At 35.2% G+C, this 23,843-nt stretch overlaps 4 protein-coding genes across 6 annotated transcripts; 2 read left to right on the forward strand and 2 right to left on the reverse strand.

The window, feature by feature from the left end:
• The first annotated feature begins 13,805 nt into the window (after positions 1-13,805).
• Positions 13,806-17,273, forward strand: PHP (PLANT HOMOLOGOUS TO PARAFIBROMIN). 2 transcript variants are annotated; one of them, XR_007176584.2, is made up of 5 exons: positions 13,806-14,841; positions 15,373-15,455; positions 16,080-16,170; positions 16,518-16,605; positions 16,933-17,273. XR_007176584.2 is itself a non-coding variant. In XM_048125277.2 (4 exons), the coding sequence occupies exons 1-3, from the start codon at positions 13,875-13,877 to the stop codon at positions 16,167-16,169; spliced, it is 1,140 nt and encodes a 379-aa protein (XP_047981234.1). In that variant the 5' UTR covers positions 13,806-13,874; the 3' UTR covers position 16,170; positions 16,933-17,273. The 2 variants fall into 2 exon arrangements, 1 of the variants encoding a protein (XP_047981234.1); XM_048125277.2 differs by lacking the exon at positions 16,518-16,605.
• A 47-nt stretch (positions 17,274-17,320) lies between these two features.
• LOC125222582 (non-specific lipid transfer protein GPI-anchored 5-like) lies at positions 17,321-18,258 on the reverse strand. The gene is made up of 3 exons (XM_048125279.2): positions 17,884-18,258; positions 17,748-17,804; positions 17,321-17,615 (listed from the first exon to the last, which is right to left on the reverse strand). Exons 1-3 carry the CDS (start codon positions 18,206-18,208, stop codon positions 17,506-17,508), a joined length of 492 nt encoding a protein of 163 aa, XP_047981236.1. The 5' UTR covers positions 18,209-18,258; the 3' UTR covers positions 17,321-17,505.
• A 1,433-nt stretch (positions 18,259-19,691) lies between these two features.
• LOC125185576 (non-specific lipid transfer protein GPI-anchored 5-like) lies at positions 19,692-20,897 on the reverse strand. 2 transcript variants are annotated; one of them, XM_048082130.2, is made up of 3 exons: positions 20,513-20,897; positions 20,177-20,221; positions 19,692-20,054 (listed from the first exon to the last, which is right to left on the reverse strand). In XM_048082130.2, exons 1-3 carry the CDS (start codon positions 20,829-20,831, stop codon positions 19,930-19,932), a joined length of 489 nt encoding a protein of 162 aa, XP_047938087.1. In that variant the 5' UTR covers positions 20,832-20,897; the 3' UTR covers positions 19,692-19,929. The 2 variants fall into 2 exon arrangements, with proteins under 2 accessions (XP_047938087.1, XP_047938086.1); XM_048082129.2 differs by having other exon boundaries at positions 20,177-20,248; positions 20,513-20,886.
• A 1,073-nt stretch (positions 20,898-21,970) lies between these two features.
• LOC125224397 (Bifunctional inhibitor/lipid-transfer protein/seed storage 2S albumin superfamily protein) lies at positions 21,971-23,008 on the forward strand. The gene is made up of 3 exons (XM_048127793.1): positions 21,971-22,408; positions 22,488-22,574; positions 22,656-23,008. Exons 1-3 carry the CDS (start codon positions 22,078-22,080, stop codon positions 22,856-22,858), a joined length of 621 nt encoding a protein of 206 aa, XP_047983750.1. The 5' UTR covers positions 21,971-22,077; the 3' UTR covers positions 22,859-23,008.
• The last annotated feature ends 835 nt before the right edge of the window (positions 23,009-23,843 follow it).

Genomic DNA, 23,843 nt, shown 5'->3' on the forward strand with positions numbered 1-23,843 from the left:
ATGGATAATTTCATAATTGTGCGACAGCGTTACAAAACAAAAAAAATGTATTAAGGATGTTTTTTTAATGCAGTTAAGGACGCTAATTTTTATTTCTAAATATACCACCAATGCTTTAAAAAAACGTTTTTATCGTTGGTGTCCCAACTAAAATTAGAGGACACAAATAAAAGCATACTAAAAAGATTAATTAATTAATTTGTCTTGAATTTAAGAACATTTTCTTTTACATTCTAAATTGTTGTTATTTTTTATAATTTTCCAACGCAAGTAATTTCGTCTCAATTTTTATTTCCTTAAAAATTTAAGTTTATTGTACTGTATAGGACATATATAGTATATCCAACCAAGGCAATACGCATCTTCTATTTTGAAAAGAATATCAATATTGAGCATCTCAGTTTGGTCTATCAATGTCTTCTTCCATCTTAGGCCTCTCGATCCATGCTTAACAAATGAATCAAGTGGTTCTTGATGATTTGGTTTTCCTTTTAATGAGTAAAAGAAAAGACCAATTTAAACTCATTGGATTTGGGTTGGTTTTCATTTTTCGTCATTTTCTCGTTTCCTCTTTGTTTATTGCTCCCTCTCGTTTTTTGTCATTTTTCCCCGGAAATGATTTTGCGCTTATATGTTAGCCAGACTCACATAAAAACTAGTACGATCGAATATAATTTTTAATAATTTAGCACAATGATGTCGTGTTATCCCTATTTTTTTGCGTTTAGAATTATAAAATTGTTTTGAAATCATTGATGTACTTTCAATTTCTATAATTTTAATTTTATAATCATGGCATAGTGTCACTTAGACAAGAATATAAAAATTCAAAATAGTTTCTATTTTCTGAAATTTTTACGTAGTTTAGTTGGATTGATCGATTTGTGGCCATGAAATATCATGCTGCAAATTTAAACACAACAAAATGAGTAAGTTTTATTAGCAAGAGAAGAAAGTGGCAAAATAGCCATGGTACAACAAAATGAGAAAAAACATAAAAATGACACAAACAATACAAGGCAAGAAGTGTGTCCTTGGATGTTAGATCCCCTGGCCTGGCATCAACATTTAGAAAGTGAGATGAAAGGTGAGTTGGAAATTGGAATGAGTATTTGCAACAGTTACCTAATTAGTTGGGGTTGGGAGAATCGGCCGGAGCTAGTTCAGGTTCAGGTTCAGGTTCAGGTTCAGGAACTGGGCATTGAGAGAAGGCATTAATTAAGCGAATGAATGGAAAAAAATGAATTTGGATGAAGAAGTTCCTTACTCTCGCAATCGCTGGGAGTGGGGAGTGGGTTGTTGCAGTTGGTGAGTGTGGTCCTCACCGATCTAGTTTCGCCATGGACGAAAGTGAGAGCCTCGCACAAGCAATGCGGGTGTATCGCCAGCTTGATTAGATTTAAGCAGCAGATTGAGCGGGGTCTGTTGCATACCGGCAAGCTGTTGAATACCATTACGCATCTCCAAGATTGGGCCGTCGCCATGCCAGCCAGAAGGGCCACGGCCAGAATCACGGCGATGCCTATTGAGATGTGTCGTTGCTGTCCCATTTTTGTGATCAAGAGTTTGGATTTGGTTATGGCTAGGGTTCATATAGATATATAGGGGTTAGATCGATATTAATCAATTCAATGGTTTTAATTCGTGGGATACATGTCTATGTAATTTGTTTATTTTTCATTCACATCACATGAACTATATAGTATTAACCAGTTTGTCAATGCATTTCTTAAATTCAGGTGTCACATGGATAATACTATATAATTGTATGTAACTATGTATATTCCATTTTATTATTATCTTGTTGCAAGTTAGAACCAATTTTAATGTCTCGGATTTTGCACAAGTTTTGGAGCATAGATTTAGGTAAAAGTAAATCCAGAAGTTGAATGATGTCTTTAATTCCCGACATTATTCTTTAGACGTGCCCTTGTCTTGTCAATTTTATATGTGAATATCCTAAATTGCAACTAGGATATAACAGGAAGCTTGCAGATTACAATACTCAACTTTCCCTAAAAGGGTCTAAAAAGTTAATTGTATCACGTTATTGAATGTGTATTAGGTTTGGGAATACATATTATGTTTGGTGGAACATATTGAATCTTTAGATGGATAATTATGTTACAATGAGTTATAATCACCTCGTCCAACTAAAATAATCTCACAACTTAATTATAAATTGATAATCATATGATTATGAGTCATGGTAACCGAACGGCACCATACAAGGATTTTTTTTAGTGTAGAAAGGCACTAATTTATGTTTCTTAATGTACCACTAATGGTTCAAAACGTCCTTATTTTTGGCTACCCAATTAAAATTAGAGGACGCAAATAAAAGCATCCTAAAAAAATAAAAGATTAAGTTAATTTGTCCTTACTTTAAAAACAATTTCTTTTATATCCTAGATTGTTGTTGCTTTTTATTATTTTTCCTATGCAAGTAACTCTGTCTCAATTTTTGTATCATTAAAAATTAAGTGAATAGGAAATATATCCAACCAAGACAATATGAATCTTTTCTTTACAAGAAGACTACATCATATCTCTAGAGTAAAGCAGAGTAAAAGTGGCTAAGGAAGAAGGCTGAAAACAATCATATCTCTAGGTTTCCCCTTGACAACATCATACTTCCTGAGCAAGCCTTCCCTCACAAATCCAGCCTTCTCTAGAACCTTCTGGGACCTTCCATTCTCGGCATCCACAAAGGCCTCGAGCCTCTGCAGCAGCGGCCACTCCCCGAATATGGTGGAGCCCACAATCCTCACCGCCTCCGTGGCAACCCCTTTCCCCCAGTGCTCGTGTGCCACCACGTAGCCGAGCTCCGCCGTGCAGCTCCGGGTGCCAGAGCCGGGCGTCACGGAGATCGAGCCCACTGCTCGATCTCCGGCGCAGATGGCTCGGTACCAGGGGTGGGGGATGGCGGTGTTGGTGAGGAAGTGGAGTGCTTCATCTCGTGAAGAGTAGGAATCCCAAGTGCAGAAACGGGTGACTCTTTCATCACTCGCCCACGCCATGAAATCATCCATGTCTGATATTTTTAAGGGCCTAAGATTGATTTTTTCATCTCTGTTTTCAGCCATATTTTTGGTGATTTGTCACTTGGATTATTTTGTTCTATTATGTGTAGAATATAAATAAATCAAAGTGTTTTATTGAATTTTGTCATTTTGTGTCGGCTATAGAGTGGTGGCCACGGTTCGAAAATAATTTAATCATGTTTATGACTGATGTTGAAATTTAGTTTATAAAGGGAGTTTTTTATGGAGGCAACTGTGTAGTGATTAGTTTAGGACAGGAGTATAAAAATCATATTGTACATAATTGCTTGGTTCACCCTTTATTAATTAAGAGTATACTGCAGTATATTATATTTCATCCTTTCCAGTTATTCATAGACAAATGGCCTAAAATAAATAATGAAAATAACATAGCAAACATAAGACAAACTAGAAAAATTCAATTGGATAAATCTATTTGTGTGCTTCCTTGATTTCCTTTATCCTTCTTGTTTAATTGATCTTGGAACTCTTGGGTGTCTTGTTTAGACGAGAATATTGAGAAAAAAAATTTATAACATTCTATGGTAATGTAAAATGAAATGATATACTAGTATTTAGGTTTGTGGATCAATAATACATTCTATGGAGTATTAATAGAGCATGTAGTTCTTATATGGTTTACAGTACTGTTATATCTTCTACGTAACATTTTTTTTTTTTTTGGTAAAGAAAGCTGGGCACAACCCAGAAAACTGAAGAAACTATCACAAATAAGAAACACTTAATCTATCATGTAGTAGCCAAACATTCATATCCGGTGGAGGGCCATCAATAACATGAACTCCTTTATGAGCGTTATACGCATAATGGGAGAGGAAGTCTGCAGCAAAATTGTCTTCTCTATGCACATGTTGAACTACCACCGACTCAAAATCTTATCATAAGCCACGCAACCTCTGCACAATATTCTGGCGGTTAACAGTTACCTCAAAATGCCCCATAATCATGGCAACTCCAACAGCACTACCACTTTCCACTACTAGCTTCCGGATGCCCAAATTTTTTGCCAACTGGACTCCATGGAAGAGACACCAAATCTCTGCCATCAAAATTGAACAAACCCCAACATTAGCTACAAACCCAGCCCTCCATGCTCCTAGCTCATCACGGATAAGACCTCCCCCAAAAGCAAGTCCAGCTCCCCCTTTCAAAGACGCATATGTATTTAACTTAAGAAAATCCATATTTGGAGGTCTCCAACTGATCATAACAGGCAATTTAGCCACTGCCGCATCCAAATTATCCATTATCCTAGCTGACTCCACTATCTTAACCAAATTAATGATCTTACTGATAGTTCCAGTCAGACTTTCCCGATCTCTTTAAATATAAAGTTACATCTTTTCTTCCACAACTGCCAACAACCTATTCCAAACACCGTCCGCCACCTTACTCCACTGCCCATCAAAACTTTATAGACACGTCAAAGAAGCTTTCAACCTCGCCATATCCCAATAGACCTTTCCACGTTTTTTCTGCATCACTACAGTCACGTAGCATATGTAAGCTACTCTCAGACATGGAGCCACATGTACTACATGTGCTTGAGCTGGAGATCCCTCGCCTTGCTCTCTCCTCATTGACCAAAACTCCGTTGTGCAAAAGTAACCACAAAAACATTTTTACTCGTTGGGGGCCATACCAGCTCCACACTCTCATCCATGGCAAGGCAGCTCGTGAGTTCTCTGCTCCCAAACCTGCATAGGCGGATTTAATAGAGAAAGTTCCAGAAGATGATGGACCCCAATAACACTCATCTTTTCCTTGCGCGTTATCTGGCGGCATTATTGCCACTATAAGATCGAGCACTTCACTTGGCAACAAATGCTGAAATTTCGACCAGTCCCAACCATCACTCCCTACAAAGTAATCCACAGTTTTAAACAACAAGTACTCGGGAATCTGTTGTGTAGCTACTTCAGAGAGAGGCTCCATCAAATTCGGAATCCAACGGTAATTCCAAAACTGAACGGTATTACCCGCTCCAACAGTATTAACACAATAAGCAAAGTACTAAATTTGAAAATCGTTTATATTCTTGTCTGAAAACATATGAACTCAATCTAAGCATTTCAATTTTCAGGAAAACAATTGTCATCCAATTTACAGAAGCTAATCGTTCTTGCAAATACTCCTACGATTTTTCATACATGAAACAAAAATCCTATATAAGTGTCTCTTCCTCGGTTCCTCTAATTATATTTTTCTTTGTAAATTTTTTTTACTGACCAAGGAAGAGGAGCCAAAAATATAATCGCTTTGATTTCAACAAAATAATGTACTCCATAGTTTTAGTTTCATTTTCATACATAACATAAATTGTATGTATGTATATACTCTATGGATATATATATTACAAAAACTCAAAATGTAGCACAATAATTAAAACTACATCAAATCCACAAAAATTAAGAGATAATTGACTATGGCATATGGATTGGACACTATCATAAATTCGCTCATGTGTATATTGTTGTATACATATTTTTCATGTCTCGTCGAAAATTATTATATATATTACCATCATAAAATAATTAACGATCAATGCACCATATTATTAACAATAATACTTGCTATTTATATTTTTTATTTAATACGTAATATCTTATATATAAGAAACACTAATAATAGTAGAAACACTAATTTGTTCTCTTAACAATATATGAGTACATTTCTAAACGTTTCAGGTGGAGGAGCATGATGGTGATGGTGATGGTGATGGTGGGGAGGAGGAGCATGTTGGCGACGTGTTTTGGTGCGTCATGGGGAGGAAGAGCATGGCGGCGGCCGTCGCCATGCCGGCAACCTCTTGAATATGGTTGTGCATTTGTTGGATTGGGCCGTCGCCATGCCGCCCAGAAGGGCCACGGCCAGAATCACGGCTATGCCTATTGAGATGTGTTGTTGGCAGTGGCGAATCCAGGATTTCTTACCTGGGGGTGCGAAAAACAATTATAACCAAAATTCTTCCGATCTTCTAATCACAATTTAATCGTAATTTTTTTTTTATGATAAACGTCATTGTAATATAGAAAACTAAAAAAGATAAAAATAAATACAGAGAATTAAACAATGTTTTATAAGAACAAATTAAATATATTAGAAGTAATGGATGTAAAAGAAACAAAAGATAAAATAATTATATACTTTCAAAAAATTAAAGTACTTTACAAGGAAATAGACAAAATAAAAATCAAATACAGTTGCAAAATAATTATACACTAAATGCATTATATCGAATAGGAATACAAGAAAATAATGAATAGAAAAAATAGGCTAAAGAGAATAACAATATGGATGAAATAGTGAAGATACTGAAAAGAGAAAATAAATGAGTAGATTGGTACTAGAAAATATAATATAGATTAGAGAGGATAAAAACATTGATAAAATATTCACTTGAAAGAGAAAATACTGGTGCTGAAGATATTCGAACCCGTGCCACGCAGATGTGCAAGGCTACCACCAACCACTAGACCACTGACACTACTTTGTTTTGGGGTTACACTCGTACCCTCTTGTTCTAACGTAGATCCGCCAGTGGTTGTTGGTGTCCCATTTTTGTGATGAAGAGTTTGGATTTGGTTATGGGATTCATATAGATCAGGTACATATTAATCTTTTTAATGTCTTTTGTAGTACTTTGTTTATTTTTCATTCATATCACATGGCTTCCAAGATGTAACTATAATCTTAACCAGTTTGTCAATGCATTTCTTAAATTCAGGTGTAGTATATAATTGAAGGTATATTCCATTTTATTATTACTATCTTGTTGCAAGTTAGAACCAATTTTAATGTCTCGGATAATAGGAGTATTTTGCACAAGTTTTGGAGCATAGATTTAGGTCAAAAGTCGAATGATGTCTTTAACTTGAAACAGTATTCTTTAGATGTGCCCTTATCTTGTCAATTTTAAATGTGAATATCCTAAATTGCACTTGATATATCAAGATGCTTGCATATTACAATAGTCAACTTTCCCTAAAACGATTTGAAAGATTAATTGTACTATATCACGTCATTGAATATGTTATATTTGGCTAAACAGATTGAATCTCTAATTGGATAATTTTGTGACAATGAATCATAATCACTCCGTCCAATTAAAATAATATCACAACTTAATTTTAGATGGATAATCATATGATTATGAGTCATGACAACCGAATGACACCATATATCACTACAACAAAAAAAATATGCTAATAGTGTTTTTTAATGCAGTTAAGGATGCTAATTCGTGTTTCAAAATGTTCCACTAATGCTTCAAAAAACATCCTTATTGTTGGTGTTCCAACTAAAATTAGAAGATGCAAATAGAAGCATCCTAAAAAAGTAAAAAAATGTTTATTTGTTCCTAATTTAAGAATGTTTTCTTTTATGTCTTAAATTGTTATTAATTTTTACAATTTTTCAACGCAATGCAAGTAATTGAGTCTCAATTTTTGTGTTCTTTTTTTAAGTAAGTTTTTTTTGTAGTGTATAATACATATATATTGAAAACCCAACTCAATAATATTACAAAAAATTAAAGCAGAGTAAAAGTGGCTAGGAAACATGACCAGAAAGAAGGCTGTAAACAATCATATCTCTAGGTTTCCATTTGATAACTTCATACTTTCTCAGCAAGCCTTCCCTCACAAATCCAGCCTTGTCTAGATCCTTCTGGGACCTTCCATTCTCGGCGTTCACAAAAGCCTCGAGCCTCTGCAGCAGCGGCCACTCTCGGAAAATGGTGGAGCTCACAACCTTCACCGCCTCCGTGGCAATCCCTCTCCCCCAGTGCTCGTGCGCCAACACGTAGCCGAGCTCCGCCGTGCAGCTCCTGGTGCCAGAGCCGGGCGTGACGGAGATCGAGCCCACGACTCGATCTCCGACGCAGATGGCTCGGAGCCATGGGTGGGGGATGGCGATGTTGGTGAGGAAGTGGAGTGCTTCATCTCGTGAAGTGTAGGGTTCCCAAGTGCAGAAACGGGCAACTCTTTCATCACTTGCCCACGCCATGAAATCATCCATGTCTGATATTTCTAAGGGCCTAAGATTGATTTTGATTTTTTCATCTCTGTTTTCACCCATATTTTTTATGATTTTGATCTATCTCTGTGTACGAAGGATATAAATAAATCAAAGTGTTTTATTGATTTTTGTCATTTTATGTCGGCTATAGCTTGGAGTGGTGGCCACGGTTCAAAAATAATTTAATCATGTTTTACGACTGATGTTGAAATTTAGTTTATGACAAGTAGCCTAAAATAAAGTAATGAAAAATACATAGCAAACATAAGACAAACTAGAAAAATCCAATTGGATAAATCTATTTGTGTGCTTCCTTGATTTCCTTTATCCTTCTTGTTTAATTGATCTTGGAACTCTTGGATGTCTTGTTTAGACGAGAAAATTGAAAAAAGTTTATAACATTCTATGGTGAATGTAAAATGATTTACTAGTATTTAGGTTTGTGGATCAATAATACATTCTATGGAGTATTAATAGAGCATGTAGTAGTACTTAAGGTGTTATATATACTGTTATATCTCACACATAAGAAATTAATTAACACAATAAGCAAAGTACTAACTTGTTTTCTGCAACAACGGATACATTTCAAAAGTATTCCGGTGGAGGAGCATGGCGGCAATGCTGGGGCGGGGGAGCATGATGGTGGTGTTGGGGTGAAGAAGCATGGCGGCGATGCTGGGGAGGAGGAGCATGGTGGTGTTGGGGAGGAGGAGCGTGGTGGTGGTGTTGGGGAGGAGGAGCGTGGTGGTGTTGGGGAGGAGGAACGTGGTGGTGGTGTTGGGGAGGAGGAGCGTGGTGGCGATGGTTTCTTGGTGATCCATGTTGGTGGTGGTGGTGTTTGAGGGATTCTATATTCTATAACAACTCATCATCTTCATTATTTTCATTTTTATTATAATTCAATGCATCTTCATCTAAATCACGAGCGAGAGACAGGGTCATCCAAATAACCAAAAATCCAATGAGTATCAAGAGAGAGAATGTATGAGACGTTTTATTTGTTGATCAGTACTGAAGAAAATCTATGATCTTTTATAGAGGATGTGAAGGGTAATGTATAAGTTTGTGGTGTGCGTCAATGATATTAAATACAAAAAAATTTACCATTAATGCTATTTTCTCTATTTATTTTCAAATTTATAAATGACAATAAGGTAAATGTACATAATGCTAAGATTTTTTGCTTTCCATATATAATAATTAAGTAAATCCACTGGATTTTGAAATTATGCATATGGGGAAGTGTTATATTGCTAACTCATAATTTAATTGCTAACTATAAATAAATAATAGCCATTAGATATTCAAGTTAAAGGCTTAGATCATCAATCTCTAAATGTTAATATGATCAATGAAAAACGTCAATAAGGCCATAGGATTAATTCCAAAAAATATCTATAAGAGTATTAATGTCAATTAACTACATGTTTAGTTAGTTATAACTAACTTTTAAAAGAAATCTCAAAACTTTAAATTCATATAACATATATCAAATTAAAGATAATTTCATAAGGATTCCAACGATATCCTACATGCATATGTTCCGACGTCAAAATTTGAAAAAAAATTCTTTAATTTCTTCGTACAGCAGAAATGTCAACATACTATATAAAATCTGTCAATATAATATATGTAAAATTATAATATAAGCATTGTGTTGACATTCTCAAAGCATTGTGTTGATATTTTCGAAACAGTATATTGACATTTTCATCCAAAACCCTAATTTGGACCACACGTTTTCTAAAATCCTATAACCTTAAATTAGTTGTAGTTAACAATTAAATGATGAGTTAGCAATTGATCACTCTCCCGTGTATATATCAATGCAACGTTAATTTGACTTAGTCTAAGCTTCTCCCCTATAGTTAATTAACTTTTAAAAGTTTTGTATAAAAAATCTTCACAACTATTAAACAAATTCATTTAACCATTAAAAAAAAGTAAACTACATATTATAAAAATCCATATTGAATAAAATTACTTGTATTACCCCTTAATTATATAGTAGTATTATAGTTCATCCTTTAGGCAAAATATAAAAAAAAAATGTCTTGAGGTTTGGAAGCCAATTTTTTTTCGAAATACTTGTAATTGTAACAAAAATATCTTAACCACATTATAATGACGAAAAATGTGATGGAAATGTTTTAGTACAATTATTAATTATCTAAATTTTTCGTATAAGGAATTACTTGAAAAAGAAATATTAGTAATACTTAAAATAGGATAGTTACCAATTAAATTATAATATCACAATTTTTTCAAATTTTTTTAATTACTTTGAAAAGAAATGTTAGTAATACTTAAAATAATCCATTTTTTTTTTTTTCTCTTTTATGAGATAGATCACATTCTTAACTAATACTTACTACATTAATCATTTTTTTCTATCAATTTCTTACTTTATCAATTTACTATTAAAACACATATTATTCTAAAAATTTTATTTTTATAAGACGGATTAAGCATATATATGTATTACAAAGAACTCAAAATGTTGAATAATAATTAAAACCACATCAAATCCACAAAAATTTAAGAGATAATTGACTGTGGCATATGATTTAATTTGAACATTGTCATAAATTCGCTCATACGTATATTGTTGTATACATGTTTTTCATGTCTCGTTGAAAATTATTTATATTTCCATCATAAAATAATTAACGATCAGTGCACCATAATATTAACAATAAAACTAGATGTTATTATTTATTTAATAAGTAATACTCCTCTTGTATATAAGAAACTCTTATTATAATAATAGAAGTTCTAATTTGTTCCCTCAAAAAATAGTACATTTCAAAACATTTCAGGTGGAGGAGCATGATGGTGATGGTGGGGAGGAGGAGCATGGTGGCGACCGTGTTTTGGTGCGTCATGGGGAGGAGGAGCATGGCGGCGGCCGTGACTACGAGGAGGGGGAGCATGGCGGCCTTGACGATGGCGGTGGCGGTGACGCTTGAGCGATTCAATATTCGTCTCATCATCTCCGAAACCTTCACTAAAGTTCGAATATAACAATGATGCATCGTCATCTAAATCACGAGCAAGAGATGGGGTAACTATAAGAACCAAGAAACCAATGAGCACCAAGAGAGAAAAAGCACGAGACATTTTCTTTTAACTTTATTAAACAAAATTGTTTTCTGATGAGAAAAATTGAAGAAGGATTATAACATTTTATAGGGGTAAAATTATGAAGTAGTTAAGTTTTTGGGTAATAATATAGATTGCATATCTGATCTCATCGATATTCATTTAAATACGAGATATTTAGTATTAATGCAATTTCTCAAACTGCATGCCTATTTGATAATTTATTTACAGATTTTTGAATGATGATAAGATCATTAATGGTTTCCAATAAAGAATAACTTTTGAAATCAAAATGTTTATTTTTTTTTAATTATCCTATATTTGGTCAAAATTAAATTAATATAATAAATCAAATACTGAGCAAATATAAAAACAAAACCACATCATTTTTTCTGCCATATTTACTGATTTTGACGTCGGAAATATTTTGATCCATATAATCCATATATAGGAAATAAATAAATCGAAGTAGATTGATTTTTGTCATTTAGTGTAACAGTGTAAGCCATAACTTGGAGTAGTGGCCACGGCTCAAAAATAATTTATGAATGTTGAAATTTAGTTTATGAAGGGAGTTTTGTATGGAGGCAATTGTATATATAATATAATGATTAGTTTAAGTCAGAGAAAACAACATACTGTATAAAAGTCCATAATGCAAATAATTGCTTGTTTGCACCCTTTATTAGTATATTATATATTTTTTAATTTTTAGCTATTTAAAATTTTCAAATGTAAGTCTATTTTTGTACTCCATATAGAATATTAAACTTATCTATTGATTTTGAGCAAAATCATTATCTCTTAAAGTTGTAAATATGCGTTCTCATTTGCCTGTATTTCACTTTTGAGGCTGAAAAAGATATTTCACTTTTGAGGCTGAAAAAGATATTTCACAATTTTTACAATAAAATGTTGATATAATCAAAACATTGAAAAATAACAAAGATAAAAATGAATTGGTCATGGATTACAGTTCTCACATAAAATAAATTGATGATTTTTAAATTTAATCAGTAATCAAAAAAACTTTTTAAAAATATAAGTTTAATATACAATTATCAAAATACTTCTAGAAAATTTGAAAATCTTTGGGGTCTAGACCCAAAATTAATGATGCTTTGATTTCAACAATTTTAGTTTACAATTAATGATGCTTCAACAATCATTCAAGTTTTCTAAAATACCTAAAACATTCATTTTCGTATAGTATATCTTCAATTGTACATCGTCTTTTTTCTATTTTAATTTATCCAATAAATAATCCATTTTCATTTTTGGTATATTTTTCTCTCTTATAAAATAGATCACATTCTTAAGTAATAATACTCCACTCACTTTTATTCTATCAATTTCTTATGTTGTCAATTTGATATTAAAACACGTGTTATCTTAAAAATTTTGCTCCGTTTTTTATAAGACTCAAAATGTCGCTTAATAATTAAAACTATATCAAATTCACAAAAATTAAGAGATAATTTACTACTGCATCATATGGTTTGAACACTATCATAAATTATCTCATGTGTATATTGTTGTAAACAGATTTTTCATGTCTCATCGAATTATTTATATTTCCACCATAAAATAATTAACGATCTGTGCATCATAATATTAACAATAACACTTGATGTTATTATTTATTTAATCAGTAATATCTTGTACATAAGAAAACTCTTATAGTATTAGAGGTACTAATTTGTTCTCTTAAACAACGAGTACATTTCAAAACGTTTCAGGTGGAGGAGCATTATGGTGATGGTGGGGAGGAGGAGCATGGCGGCGACCGTGTTTTGGTGCGTCATGGGGAGGAGGAGCATGGCGGCGGCCGTGTTTTGGTGCGTCGTGGCTATGAGGAGGAGGAGCATGACGGCCACGACGATGGCGGTGGCGGTGACGCTTGAGCGTTTCAATATCTAACTTCTCATCATCTCCGAAACCTTCATCTAAACTAGAATCTAGTAATGATGCATTGTCATCTAAATCACGAGCAAGAGATGGGGTAATAACAAGAACCAAGAAACCAATGAGCACCAAGAGAGAAAAAGCACGAGACATCTTCTTTTTATATTTTATGGAGTATGTAAAATTGTTTTTGATGAAAAAAAATGAAGAAGGGTTATGACATTTTATAGTGGAGGTAAAATGATATGCAGTTAAGTTTGTAGGTCAATAATAGATTACATATCTGATATCATGATATTCATTTAAATACAGGATATTTAGCATAAATGCAATCTCTCAAGTTGCATGATTGATTAATATTTTCCAATTTTCGAATAAAGTTAAGATCATATTTTGTCATGGGCTGAGATTAGCTCTCTCTGGCCCAATAAGCCTCATCTTGGGCTTCACTCAACATAAATATAAGCCCAGAAGAAAGGAACAATATTGGCGAAAATCAAACACACCCTAACTGTATTAGTTCAATATTGATTTTCAGATATTTTAAATTGGAAAACTGGAATTACGTTAAAAAATATATTAATATATAAAATACGTTCACGTAAAAAAATTATCTATACTCCTTAAAGTTAAATTCATTTACTCATTAATAAAGAACATAAACATAAAAATGGTTAATATAATAAATACGAAAAAATTATTAATGTTAAGTTAAATTGTGGCACTAAAACCCTCAAAATAAAAGATCAGCGCTCCTCCGCCGCCCGGCCGCCGTTTCCGATGGATCCGTTAACCCTCCTCCGGGAATACACCATCAGCAACTCACTCGACCGAATCGTCCGAGTCAACGACGATTTCCGCTTCGGCTCCGACTACTCCTTCCCCGCCACCATCGAGACCACCTACCGCTCCAAGCACGTGCAGCAGACGCGCCGCTACACCCTCGAAACCCTAGTCCACTTCATCACCAACCACCACCTCAAGCACACCGAATACATCCAGAACGCCCGCGCCCTCCGCATCCCCGCCGTCACTCTCCCCGATCGGAAGCCGCTCCTCGATTACCTCACCGGGAAAGTCCAATCCTCCGATTCAATTGTCCCCCTCGATTTCCCCAACATTAACCCCCAAATTAGCAACGTAGATCGCAGCTTGCAGTACGAGGCGGGCGATTCCGTGGGTTTGGACGGCGGGACTAGTTTGATTGAGCTGATTAGGGCGAAGGAGAGGCCAATTAGGGATAAAGAGGCAATGCTGGTTTTCAAAAAACGTGATTTCTACAGCGTGCTCACCTCGGCGTTGAAGAGGGATGAGGAGAGACAGCGGATGGAGGCGCTGCAGAGGAAGGATAACATTGTGGCGAAGAATCGGATTGAGAGTAGAGGGTTTGGTGTGGGTGAGGAGGCAACTAAGATGCGGAAGATTGGGGAAGGGGTTCCAATCATTTTGGTCCCAAGTGCATTTTCGACTTTGATCACAATATATAATGTGAAGGAGTTTTTGGAAGATGGGGTTTTTATTCCCACTGATGTGAAGCTGAAGCAGATGAAAGGGGGGAAGCCTGATTGTGTGACGGTGCAGAAGAAGTTCAGTAGGGATCGCGTGGTGACAGCTTATGAGGTGAGGGACAAGCCCTCTGCGCTGAAGAGCGATGATTGGGATCGTGTGGTTGCAGTTTTTGTGCTTGGGAAAGAGTGGCAGTTCAAAGACTGGCCTTTTAAGGACCACGTGGAGATCTTTAATAAGAGTAAGTTTTGGCTGGGAACTGTTGATCTTGGTGCTTGAATTAGCTGCATTTAAGTTTATGATCCTGTTTACAGTGTGTGTGGTGTACATTGACATGTTTAGTTAAGCACATTTTGGTTTCTTACACAGATATGCCTGACATATGTTTCATATATTCGTAGAATCATGTGTCAAATTAGTTTCTCAATGAACTGGTTATTGCCATCTTAGGGTATCCATAGTGTTTCTTATTTGTATATAGGAACATTAGCTGAATATGAGTGAAAAAGAAAAATTGCATAGAGAAGAAGAAAGCTGATCTTTATCATCATCTTTTGTAAAACATCAAACTAGTGGGGCTCGTTTGGAGATTTTCTAGTATGATGATTAAAACTAATTTGGATGTGCTATGCCTGATTCTGGATATTATCACTAATAGAAGTCATTCAATCATAACAAATGCAAGTGCGAGTTCATTATTATAAGGTGATAGTGATTTCGATGTCATTCGAAGGGAAAATTACAAATAAGTAATGACATGCTTTTCTTGCAGTTCTTGGGTTCTTCATGCGCTTTGAGGATGACAGTGTGGAATCAGCAAAAGTTGTGAAGCAGTGGAATGTCAAGATTATTTCGGTGAGTATTTCAAATGAAGTGCCCTTCCACACTTTAATCACCTATTACTCCTCTTCTATGTACAAATTAGATTTTACCCCATTTCGCAGAGTCCACCCATTCCTGTGTATACTGTGTTTTGGGACATTTAGCCCATTTATGGCTTCTTGTAGAACCAAGATTTCCTCCAATGCATCCTGTAATGTCAAATTAGCAGTACTTTTCAGTTTTCAGCTTGGGGGTGGGGGACAACTGTAGAGAAACAATGAGAAGAGAGCCCATGAGGGATAAATTTTGTGTTGAATCTTGGTCTGAAGTCATATTTCTGAATAATCGTATTTGATAGGTTGAACTAGGTTCTTGATATGGAGAGAGGTCATATATACCATTTACTTATCAGTATGTGTAGTTACTATTTGACTATTTGATAAAAACAAAAGCTCTTGATAAATACAATGTAAATGGAAAGTTTCAGATTCTCTCATTCTAAATCAGTAAATGACTTGCAGCATGATACATTATATATGTATACAGTATACACACATATATATATGCAGAAAGTAATATTTTGAACTAAAATCTAATACTATATGTTTTGTGTGGTTATATCTCTGATTTTCTGATATAAGAAGAATTTATGTCCAGATAAGCAAAAATAAGCGACATCAGGACAGAGCTGCAGCTCTGGAGGTGTGGGATAAACTTGAAGAATTTATGCGATCTCGATCTCGTTAGAGTAAGTTATGTTCTTTTGATTTTCTTTTTTTCATTTCTCATACACATCACATGGAACCCAGTGCCACCAAATATATGCTGCTGATGAGCTAAAATGGAGGGGGTTAAAGCCTGTACTTACACTAGTGTATTAGTGCTGTCATATATGTGTTTCTTATATGTATAAGTAGAAATTTGACGGGTGGAGCCTCTGGGGAATGCTGATTGCTGAAGAAGAAAGATTCTGTCGCATGATTATACTAATATCTCTGTGGTTTCTTAATTGTGAAAATAGTGAAATTAGGAGATAGTGTCTGTTGACTGTGCTATTACTGCTTAATTAACCCCATTAAATTTTGGTGATGTTAGGGGTCAGGGGGTTGGAAAATGGAAACAAGGTTGCATAGCTCAGGCAACATCACGGACTATGTGACCTGGAATTGACATGTTAATTTATGTATGGTTTGTATTCTTAGCTACAAGTCGAACTAGTAGCATATGTCAGAGACTCAGAATTTCATTCGAGAGCCTTATTGATTCTTATCAACTTGTTTGCATAAGTCGAATTTTCATGTTGTGCTCACTCGTCGTCATCCTGGCAGTTGCCATTTCGCACTCAGTTTTTTCTGCCTTTGGACTGTTATGCAACTGTGATGATAGATGAGAATAAAAATATTTACCGTCTGACCTGTAAAATAACTTTCATGATGGGATGATGTGTAAATTGTCCTGGTTGAAGTAATATTATCGTTGACTAAGGTTGGGAACTATACTGTGATTGCAGATGCAGAAGATGAAACTAGAAACCAACAAAGATTATGACCAACTTGTTCAATGTGGGAAACTTCCCCTGTGCTTGTGGAGGCAGAGCAGCAATGTGATCTGGTGTGAGGTTGAGCTTGTAAATTCACCATGCTTATTCGAGTTGTCGTTTCTCAGTTTCTCAGTTGTTTTCATGTTGTAGATGAGTATTGTTTAGGGGTAACAATTTGGAAATGATATCTAATGCTGTTTAATTTGTATGTCTTCTCCTTCTTCTAATGTTAGTTTTTAGATGTAGTTTGTATAAAACTAGATTATTTGATTAACAGCAACTATTATGTTACTGGGATGCAGTTCAGGTCATTTTGTATGTTTATAATTTATGATCATTTAACTATCGTGTTGCAAAATTTAAACAGAACAAAATGAATTATTTTTATTCGGAAGAGAAGAAACTGGCAAAATAGTCTCTTCAGCCATGATACAAATTCAGATGAGACCCCAATAAACAGGTCGCATCAAAATCAAATAAACAATCACTACTAAAAATGCAGAAACAATAAATGCCATACAACATTCTTAAACTAGGATGAAATCAAGCCATGGACACTAGGAAGAGAAGGCAAAACAGAGCTGTAACACCCAACTTATTTGAAGTTGCTCCAGAGAAACCATCACCATTTGGCACCGTCTTAGATCCATCCCCTGCCATCAACATTTTGAAAGTCAGAGTCGGAATCCCATTCTAACGAAGGATTCTTGTAGTTCTGGAGGTTCTTCCTTTTTTAAAAATTCAGGTAAAAGTTTTAAATAGTTAATGGTAAACATCGCACGTACCTGAGCCGGTGTTGGGAGAATCCGGTGCTGAGTCGGGAGAGCCAGCAGGGGAGGCAGCTGCCCATCGCAAGAAAACATTAAGCGCACATGCGAATCACTAGAAAAAATGTTAATAGATTAGGATGAAATTCTTTACCGTTGCATCGGGTGAGAGGGGGAGTTTCGACGTTGCATGCGCCTGGCAAGGCCAAAGCCTGAGTTTGGTTAATGTTGAGGCCGAGGTTGGAGCCACCGCCATTGAGAACCTCACACAAACACTGGGGCTGGGATCCCACGACCGTGCGCAGCTGTGTGCAGCACCCGGAGGAGGGGGAGGACGAGTTTCCAGAGATGTAGTTGAGGCACGGAGACATGCTGATGAGAACATTTGTGCAGTCGCTGGATTGGGCCGTCGCCATGCCCGCCAAAAGGGCGGTGGCGAGAATCACGGCGAAGCCCATCGAGGTGTGTTGGAGTGCCATTTTTGGATGATGTAGACTTCTTGATGCTGTTGGAGAAGTCAAATGTGTTTTGTGATGGAGAATTTGGATTTGGTAAAACCCTTTATATAGGGAAATGTTAAGGTTGGGTGGTGTTGGTTACCAACTTGCCTAATGTGACAGTGGATTAGTTAACTTTTTTTTTATTAATTTTTATAATAGTCAATTCAAGACAAGAATCAGTATTAGGACAGATGGAATTAGTTAGCTATGTGGGTGAGCAACCTTGATTATACAGTGTGATCTCTTTGAATTTGTGTTGCATGATTAAATTATTTACCAAGTAATTAGCCTTGATTATTCAGCGTGATCTCTTTGAATTTGTATGATTAAATTATTTACCAAGTAAGTAGTCGCGGATCTAAGTGGGGTGGCACTTAGATTAAAAAATAATATCCCGCCACAATTTCCTTCTATATCGATAGTGTAAGTCCGTGTTAGTATTGTTATTTGTATTTCATATATTTATTGTCTTTAATACATAACAATTTGTATTAGTGTGGTTATTTTGCAAATTACATAAAAATTGAAGATTGGTGTGTATTTGTTTGTTTATTTAAAAATAAAGAAAAATATGTGATATGGCTTTCATTTTTATACTATAATTTCTAAAATTAATTAATAATAATAATTATATATTATTATTATTATTATTATTGATATACTAAATTATATGTGGACTAATTTATTTAACTCACAGTTTGTTGCTTCTTAACATATTACTGTATAAAGTAATATTTACATGATTCTTATTAACCATTCTCTCACTAATAAAATAAAAATCTCTTTAGTTGTTGACGCTTTAAATTTACCAATACTATTACTCCTTGTCATTTAGAGGCAACAAAATTGGCAAATTCTAAATTCTAAAAATATATAGGTCTATTCAGCAATTAATTTTCTAAATTCTAAAAATATATAGGTCTATTCAGCAATTAATTTTCGTATATCAGTTACTACCTCCGTCCCCCAAATTTTGACACAGTTTACCATTTCGGTCCGTCCTTGAAAGTTTGACACACTTCACTTTTTACCATTTCTCGTAGTGGACCTCATATTCCACTAACTCATTCATACTCACATTTTATTATATAACTAATACTTTAAAAGTAGGACTCACATCCCACCAACTTTTTCAACACACTTTTCATTACATTTATTAAAACTCGTACCGGGTCAAACCGTGTCAAAATTTGGGGGACGGAGGTAGTAGTTTTTAATTTTAATTCTGAAAAAAGTGTTATGCCATTTACTTATAAAAATTTCTTCTATTTCAATTTTTTCTATATGGGAGTAATACTTTTAATATGATGATAAGTTATTATAGAATTGAGATACATCATAAAAGTACTAGTAACAAAGTAAATTACCAATGTAATTAGTTAAATTCTATTATTCGAACTAGAGATACGTAGAGAAACAATAGATTCAATTAAATTGACTTATAAAGAAAAGCTCAAATCCATTCAGAAACATAAATTCCATAGCACAAACATACTACTATAATCTTTCAACTTTGTAAGTTTCTCAACAAACCCTGACACGACTCACACGCACTCTCACCAATTTATAAAAGTCACATTTTAATAAAAAACTCACATAAACCATCAATGGTTCTTACAGGAAAATAAAATAGCAATTAATACTTAATACACACAGACACACATAAAACATATATTATGATTTCTTAATTCTCTCTAAAATCAGTAGATGTTGAGAGCTGATGAAGCATATGCAACTGTGATGAAGAATGTGATTTTGGTCACAAGACTGATGTTGATTGTGCTTCCGCTCGAGGTTGAGCCATCGGTAGGAGTTGTCTTCGACCCTGCATGATCACGGTGCAAACGAGACGAGTCGAGTCGAATCGAGTATATAAATATGAGATTTATATTAATTATTTAAAAAAATAAGAAGCATAGATAATAAAAATTGGAATTTAGAATTTACCAGTGACAGAGGGAGATCCATCAGCAGATTCTGGAGGTGCACTCTCTGGAGAACCCACAGGCCCATTAACAACTATAGAATTATAAATCAATTTCACATTTACATTAATTTATAGTAAAAAAAAAAAAAAACACTATTGTCAAACATACAATTTTAGAAATAGAATTATACTAATATAATTCGTCCGTCTAAAAAACATAGTTTATTTTTGTCATTTTGTGCACGTTCCACAACATATTAATGTTTCAACTGCTTTTGTTAAAATCCGTGTCTCATTTCTTTAATTCTATTTTTGGTGGACGGATACAGTAATATACTAAGTGTTACTTCACTTACCGTTACATCTGCTAGTTGGCGGGGTATCCACCTTGCACACGCCGGGGAGACCGAGTGCGAGGGTTTGATTGATGCTGACGCCAAATGATGATCCACCGCCGTTGACTATGGTGCATAGGCACCGCGGCTGCGTCTTCACCACATTATCCAAGGCAGAGCAGCACGATGCCGAAGGCGTGGCGGCCGATCCCGACACATAGTTGAGGCACGACGCCATGCTCACTATCACACTTGTGCAGTCGGATTGACCATTTATTGTTGTCGAAACAACGGCAATTGCTACAAGTGCAACGAAGATCGCAACCGTTTTTGGCGCCATTTTCGATGGATTCAAACCTCAAATCTTGTATGTATGTATAAATTATATGCCTTGTTTTTTTTGTTATTATTGCATTGGAATTCGCATAAACTAGTGATGTATATATATACCTAGGTTGCCATTTATAAATGTTGTGGATTAAAATCTCCCTAGTGATAAGAATTGCTAGAATGTTGTATTTGGTAAACTAGAAGGGTTCATGTGAGGTAATAGCCGCACTTTACTTAGCCAAATTTGGCCAACGTGTCACATTATTGATCTTAATTTTGTGTTAATTTTTATTGTTTACATGTTAAACCTAGTACTTATGCAAAAGGGTGCATGTATTTGTAATAATTTAGCACTATTAATCATCTGGTTGATTACCTAACTATGTCTTTTAGTTGACTTTTATGCATGCCACACTTGTCATTTAAATGAATTCTTTATCAATTTATTCTATGCATATAACCTTCTTTGAGACATAAACTAAACCGAAATTTATATGTAAAATAAGTTCGATATACATAGGGTTTAATTGGATTAAAAAATTTACAACTTCTACATGAAATTATGAATCCAACACTAATTATTTATCATTCATATGCATGTATGCCATGTTAGAATATGTGTCCAAATAGAAAAGAGTGTTTCTGAATTGTGACATCAAAATATGATTAAATTTTGGGACACTAGCTATAATTTGATTAAATTAATTAAGTTAGACGAGCCTTGTGTACTTTTTCCACAATAGTACTGTGATTAAACATAGTTCAACTACATCCCAATAAATGAATAAAGAATAACTCTACTTTTACGTACCCTTACTTCCTTCATTTCATATGTGACTATACTACTTGCCCAATATTGAAAATCACAAATAGAAAAGAAATTGTAAGAAAAAGAACTCTTCATCCAATCATCACACTATTCATTCTATCAAGATAAAAACATTGGAGTTCTTATTTAAGGAAAGACAAAGAAGCCAAGTGGCAAACATGACAGACCAAGAAACCTATTCTAATTTGATAGACATCTTAATCATAGTATATCCCAAGTAATTAGTTATAAGTAGTTGATCCACAAATCCCACTTTAGGTGAGAGATCTCCCTTCCCTCCAATATTAATTGCTCCAACTCCAAACTCTTCAATCTATAAATTCACTACTCTCAAACTCCAATTCCATCATCCTAAAACCTCCAACAAAATCACTACCATTCCCACACATTATCCACAAAACTCAACAACAACAACAACAACAACAACATGGCCTCCTGGATCTCGATCTCAGCCCTAGCACTCATCGCAACGGCACTCCTCCTCTCCTCTGCCTCGGCCCAGATCTCCACCCCGTGCACGCCCTCCATGATCACGACGTTCACACCGTGCATGAACTTCGTGACCAACAGCAGCCTCAGTGGGAGCAGCCCCCCTTCAGAGTGCTGCAACTCACTCAAGTCCCTCATGAGCAGTGGCAAGGACTGCCTCTGCCTAATAGTCACCGGCAGCGTCCCCTTCAACATCCCCCTCAACCGAACCCTCGCAGTCTCCCTGCCACGCGCCTGCAACATGCCCGGAGTCCCCCTCCAATGCAAAGGTTAGATCATTTCACCACCATCATCATATTAGTCCAACACCTCCTACTCTTTTTTTTGCTGATGAAGAACTCTCTGCAGCTGAAGGTGCTCCGGTTCCAGCTCCAGCGCCCGCAGCCTTCTCCCCGTCTCTCTCTCCCAATGCAGCCCCTTCTCCTACTGTTTCAGGTTTGTTCCATTAGTCCAAATTTAGACACAAAAAAATCAAGATTTGATTTTTTTGCATCATCATATTTGGTGCACCTACAGGGTTAGCTCCACCGGAAGCACTGGCTCCACGAGGCGAGGATACTCCAGCTCCACCAGGCGAGGAAACTCCAGCTCCACCAGCTCCGGGCACTGCAGGCGAAACGCCATCGGGTAGCAGGGCTGGGGTGACACCTTCTGCAGCTTACCGGATTTCGCCTTTGCATTTTGTGGCAGTTCTTGCAGCTATAGCTTTGAAGTACTAGTGAAATGTTGTCTTTGTGCTAGGCAAAATATTCTTTTACGTAGTCTTGATTGGATTTGTGATATTTATTTGTTTCCCTTGTTTGGGCACTCTGTAATATAATATTTGATGATTGTGGTGTGGTAATAATATTATTGTTTGTTTCTTGATATTTCATTATCGAACTCTTTACACTACATATACTATCAAAATTTTATGAAAGAACCTCAACAGAGCAAAGAAATGCAGAATAAAACATAAAATTAAATATGTGATCAAAGTTCATTCATCAAAGTAAAACTTTGTACTTTCAAAAATAAATATATGAAAAAAAAAGATCTCTCTGCTTTAGCAATGATTAAGCTTCAACACCTTCAAGACTTAACAACAATATATAGACATATGAAAAAGGAAGGAAGAAAAGCAACATTTGAATTGATAAAAATAAAACAAATATGTGTCCATGCAATTAGAAAACTAACCTAATGAGTAATAACAAAATTAGTTAAGGTAGCTGAGCTTAAAAACCCACTCACCTAGGGCTGGGGAAAAATGCCGAAATACCGAAATACCGGTCTTATCGTATCGAAAAAATACCGAAAATACCGAATTTTTGGTATACCGTGACTTTCGGTACGGTATGATACCTTACCGAAAGATTCCGATATGGTAACGGTATGAATTTTCAAATACTGCGGTATACCGGTATACCGTTGCATACCGAAATTCGGTATATACCGTAAATTAAGGTATATACTGTAAACTAATGTATATACCACAAAAATATAAACACAATCATATACTCCCTCTGTCCCACAAAAGATGTTATACTTTTCTTTTTAGTTTGTCCCATAAAAGATGTCACATTTCTCTTTTTGGAAAAAGTTCTCTCTCACATGAATATAAAAATTATATTTTCTCTCTCCATTTAACACACAAAACAAAACCTCTTAAAATTTTGTGCCGTCCCACAAGTGTGACATCTTTTGTGGGATGGAGGGAGTATA

This window comes from Salvia hispanica, chromosome 1 (assembly GCF_029641045.1).
Source record: "Salvia hispanica isolate PSC_SH4W2 chromosome 1, Shi_PSC_v1, whole genome shotgun sequence".
In the NCBI taxonomy this organism is placed as follows: Eukaryota; Viridiplantae; Streptophyta; class Magnoliopsida; order Lamiales; family Lamiaceae; genus Salvia; species Salvia hispanica.

Bases quoted from the DNA above. Each gene is read 5' to 3' on its own strand.
- LOC125224397 (XM_048127793.1), top strand. From the start codon at position 22,078: ATGGCCTCCTGGATCTCGATCTCAGCCCTAGCACTCATCGCAACGGCA. The intron at 22,409-22,487 runs GTTAGATCATTT...AACTCTCTGCAG, and splicing joins AGTCCCCCTCCAATGCAAAG to CTGAAGGTGCTCCGGTTCCA. The intron at 22,575-22,655 runs GTTTGTTCCATT...GTGCACCTACAG, and splicing joins CCCTTCTCCTACTGTTTCAG to GGTTAGCTCCACCGGAAGCA.
- PHP (XM_048125277.2), top strand. From the start codon at position 13,875: ATGGATCCGTTAACCCTCCTCCGGGAATACACCATCAGCAACTCACTC. The intron at 14,842-15,372 runs GTAAGTTTTGGC...CTTTTCTTGCAG, and splicing joins CGTGGAGATCTTTAATAAGA to TTCTTGGGTTCTTCATGCGC. The intron at 15,456-16,079 runs GTGAGTATTTCA...ATTTATGTCCAG, and splicing joins GGAATGTCAAGATTATTTCG to ATAAGCAAAAATAAGCGACA.
- LOC125185576 (XM_048082129.2), bottom strand. From the start codon at position 20,831: ATGGCGCCAAAAACGGTTGCGATCTTCGTTGCACTTGTAGCAATTGCC. The intron at 20,249-20,512 runs GTAAGTGAAGTA...ATAATTCTATAG, and splicing joins GCCAACTAGCAGATGTAACG to TTGTTAATGGGCCTGTGGGT. The intron at 20,055-20,176 runs GTAAATTCTAAA...GTGATCATGCAG, and splicing joins TGGATCTCCCTCTGTCACTG to GGTCGAAGACAACTCCTACC.
- LOC125222582 (XM_048125279.2), bottom strand. From the start codon at position 18,208: ATGGCACTCCAACACACCTCGATGGGCTTCGCCGTGATTCTCGCCACC. The intron at 17,805-17,883 runs GTAAAGAATTTC...TGCGATGGGCAG, and splicing joins CCCTCTCACCCGATGCAACG to CTGCCTCCCCTGCTGGCTCT. The intron at 17,616-17,747 runs GTACGTGCGATG...TGTTGATGGCAG, and splicing joins TTCTCCCAACACCGGCTCAG to GGGATGGATCTAAGACGGTG.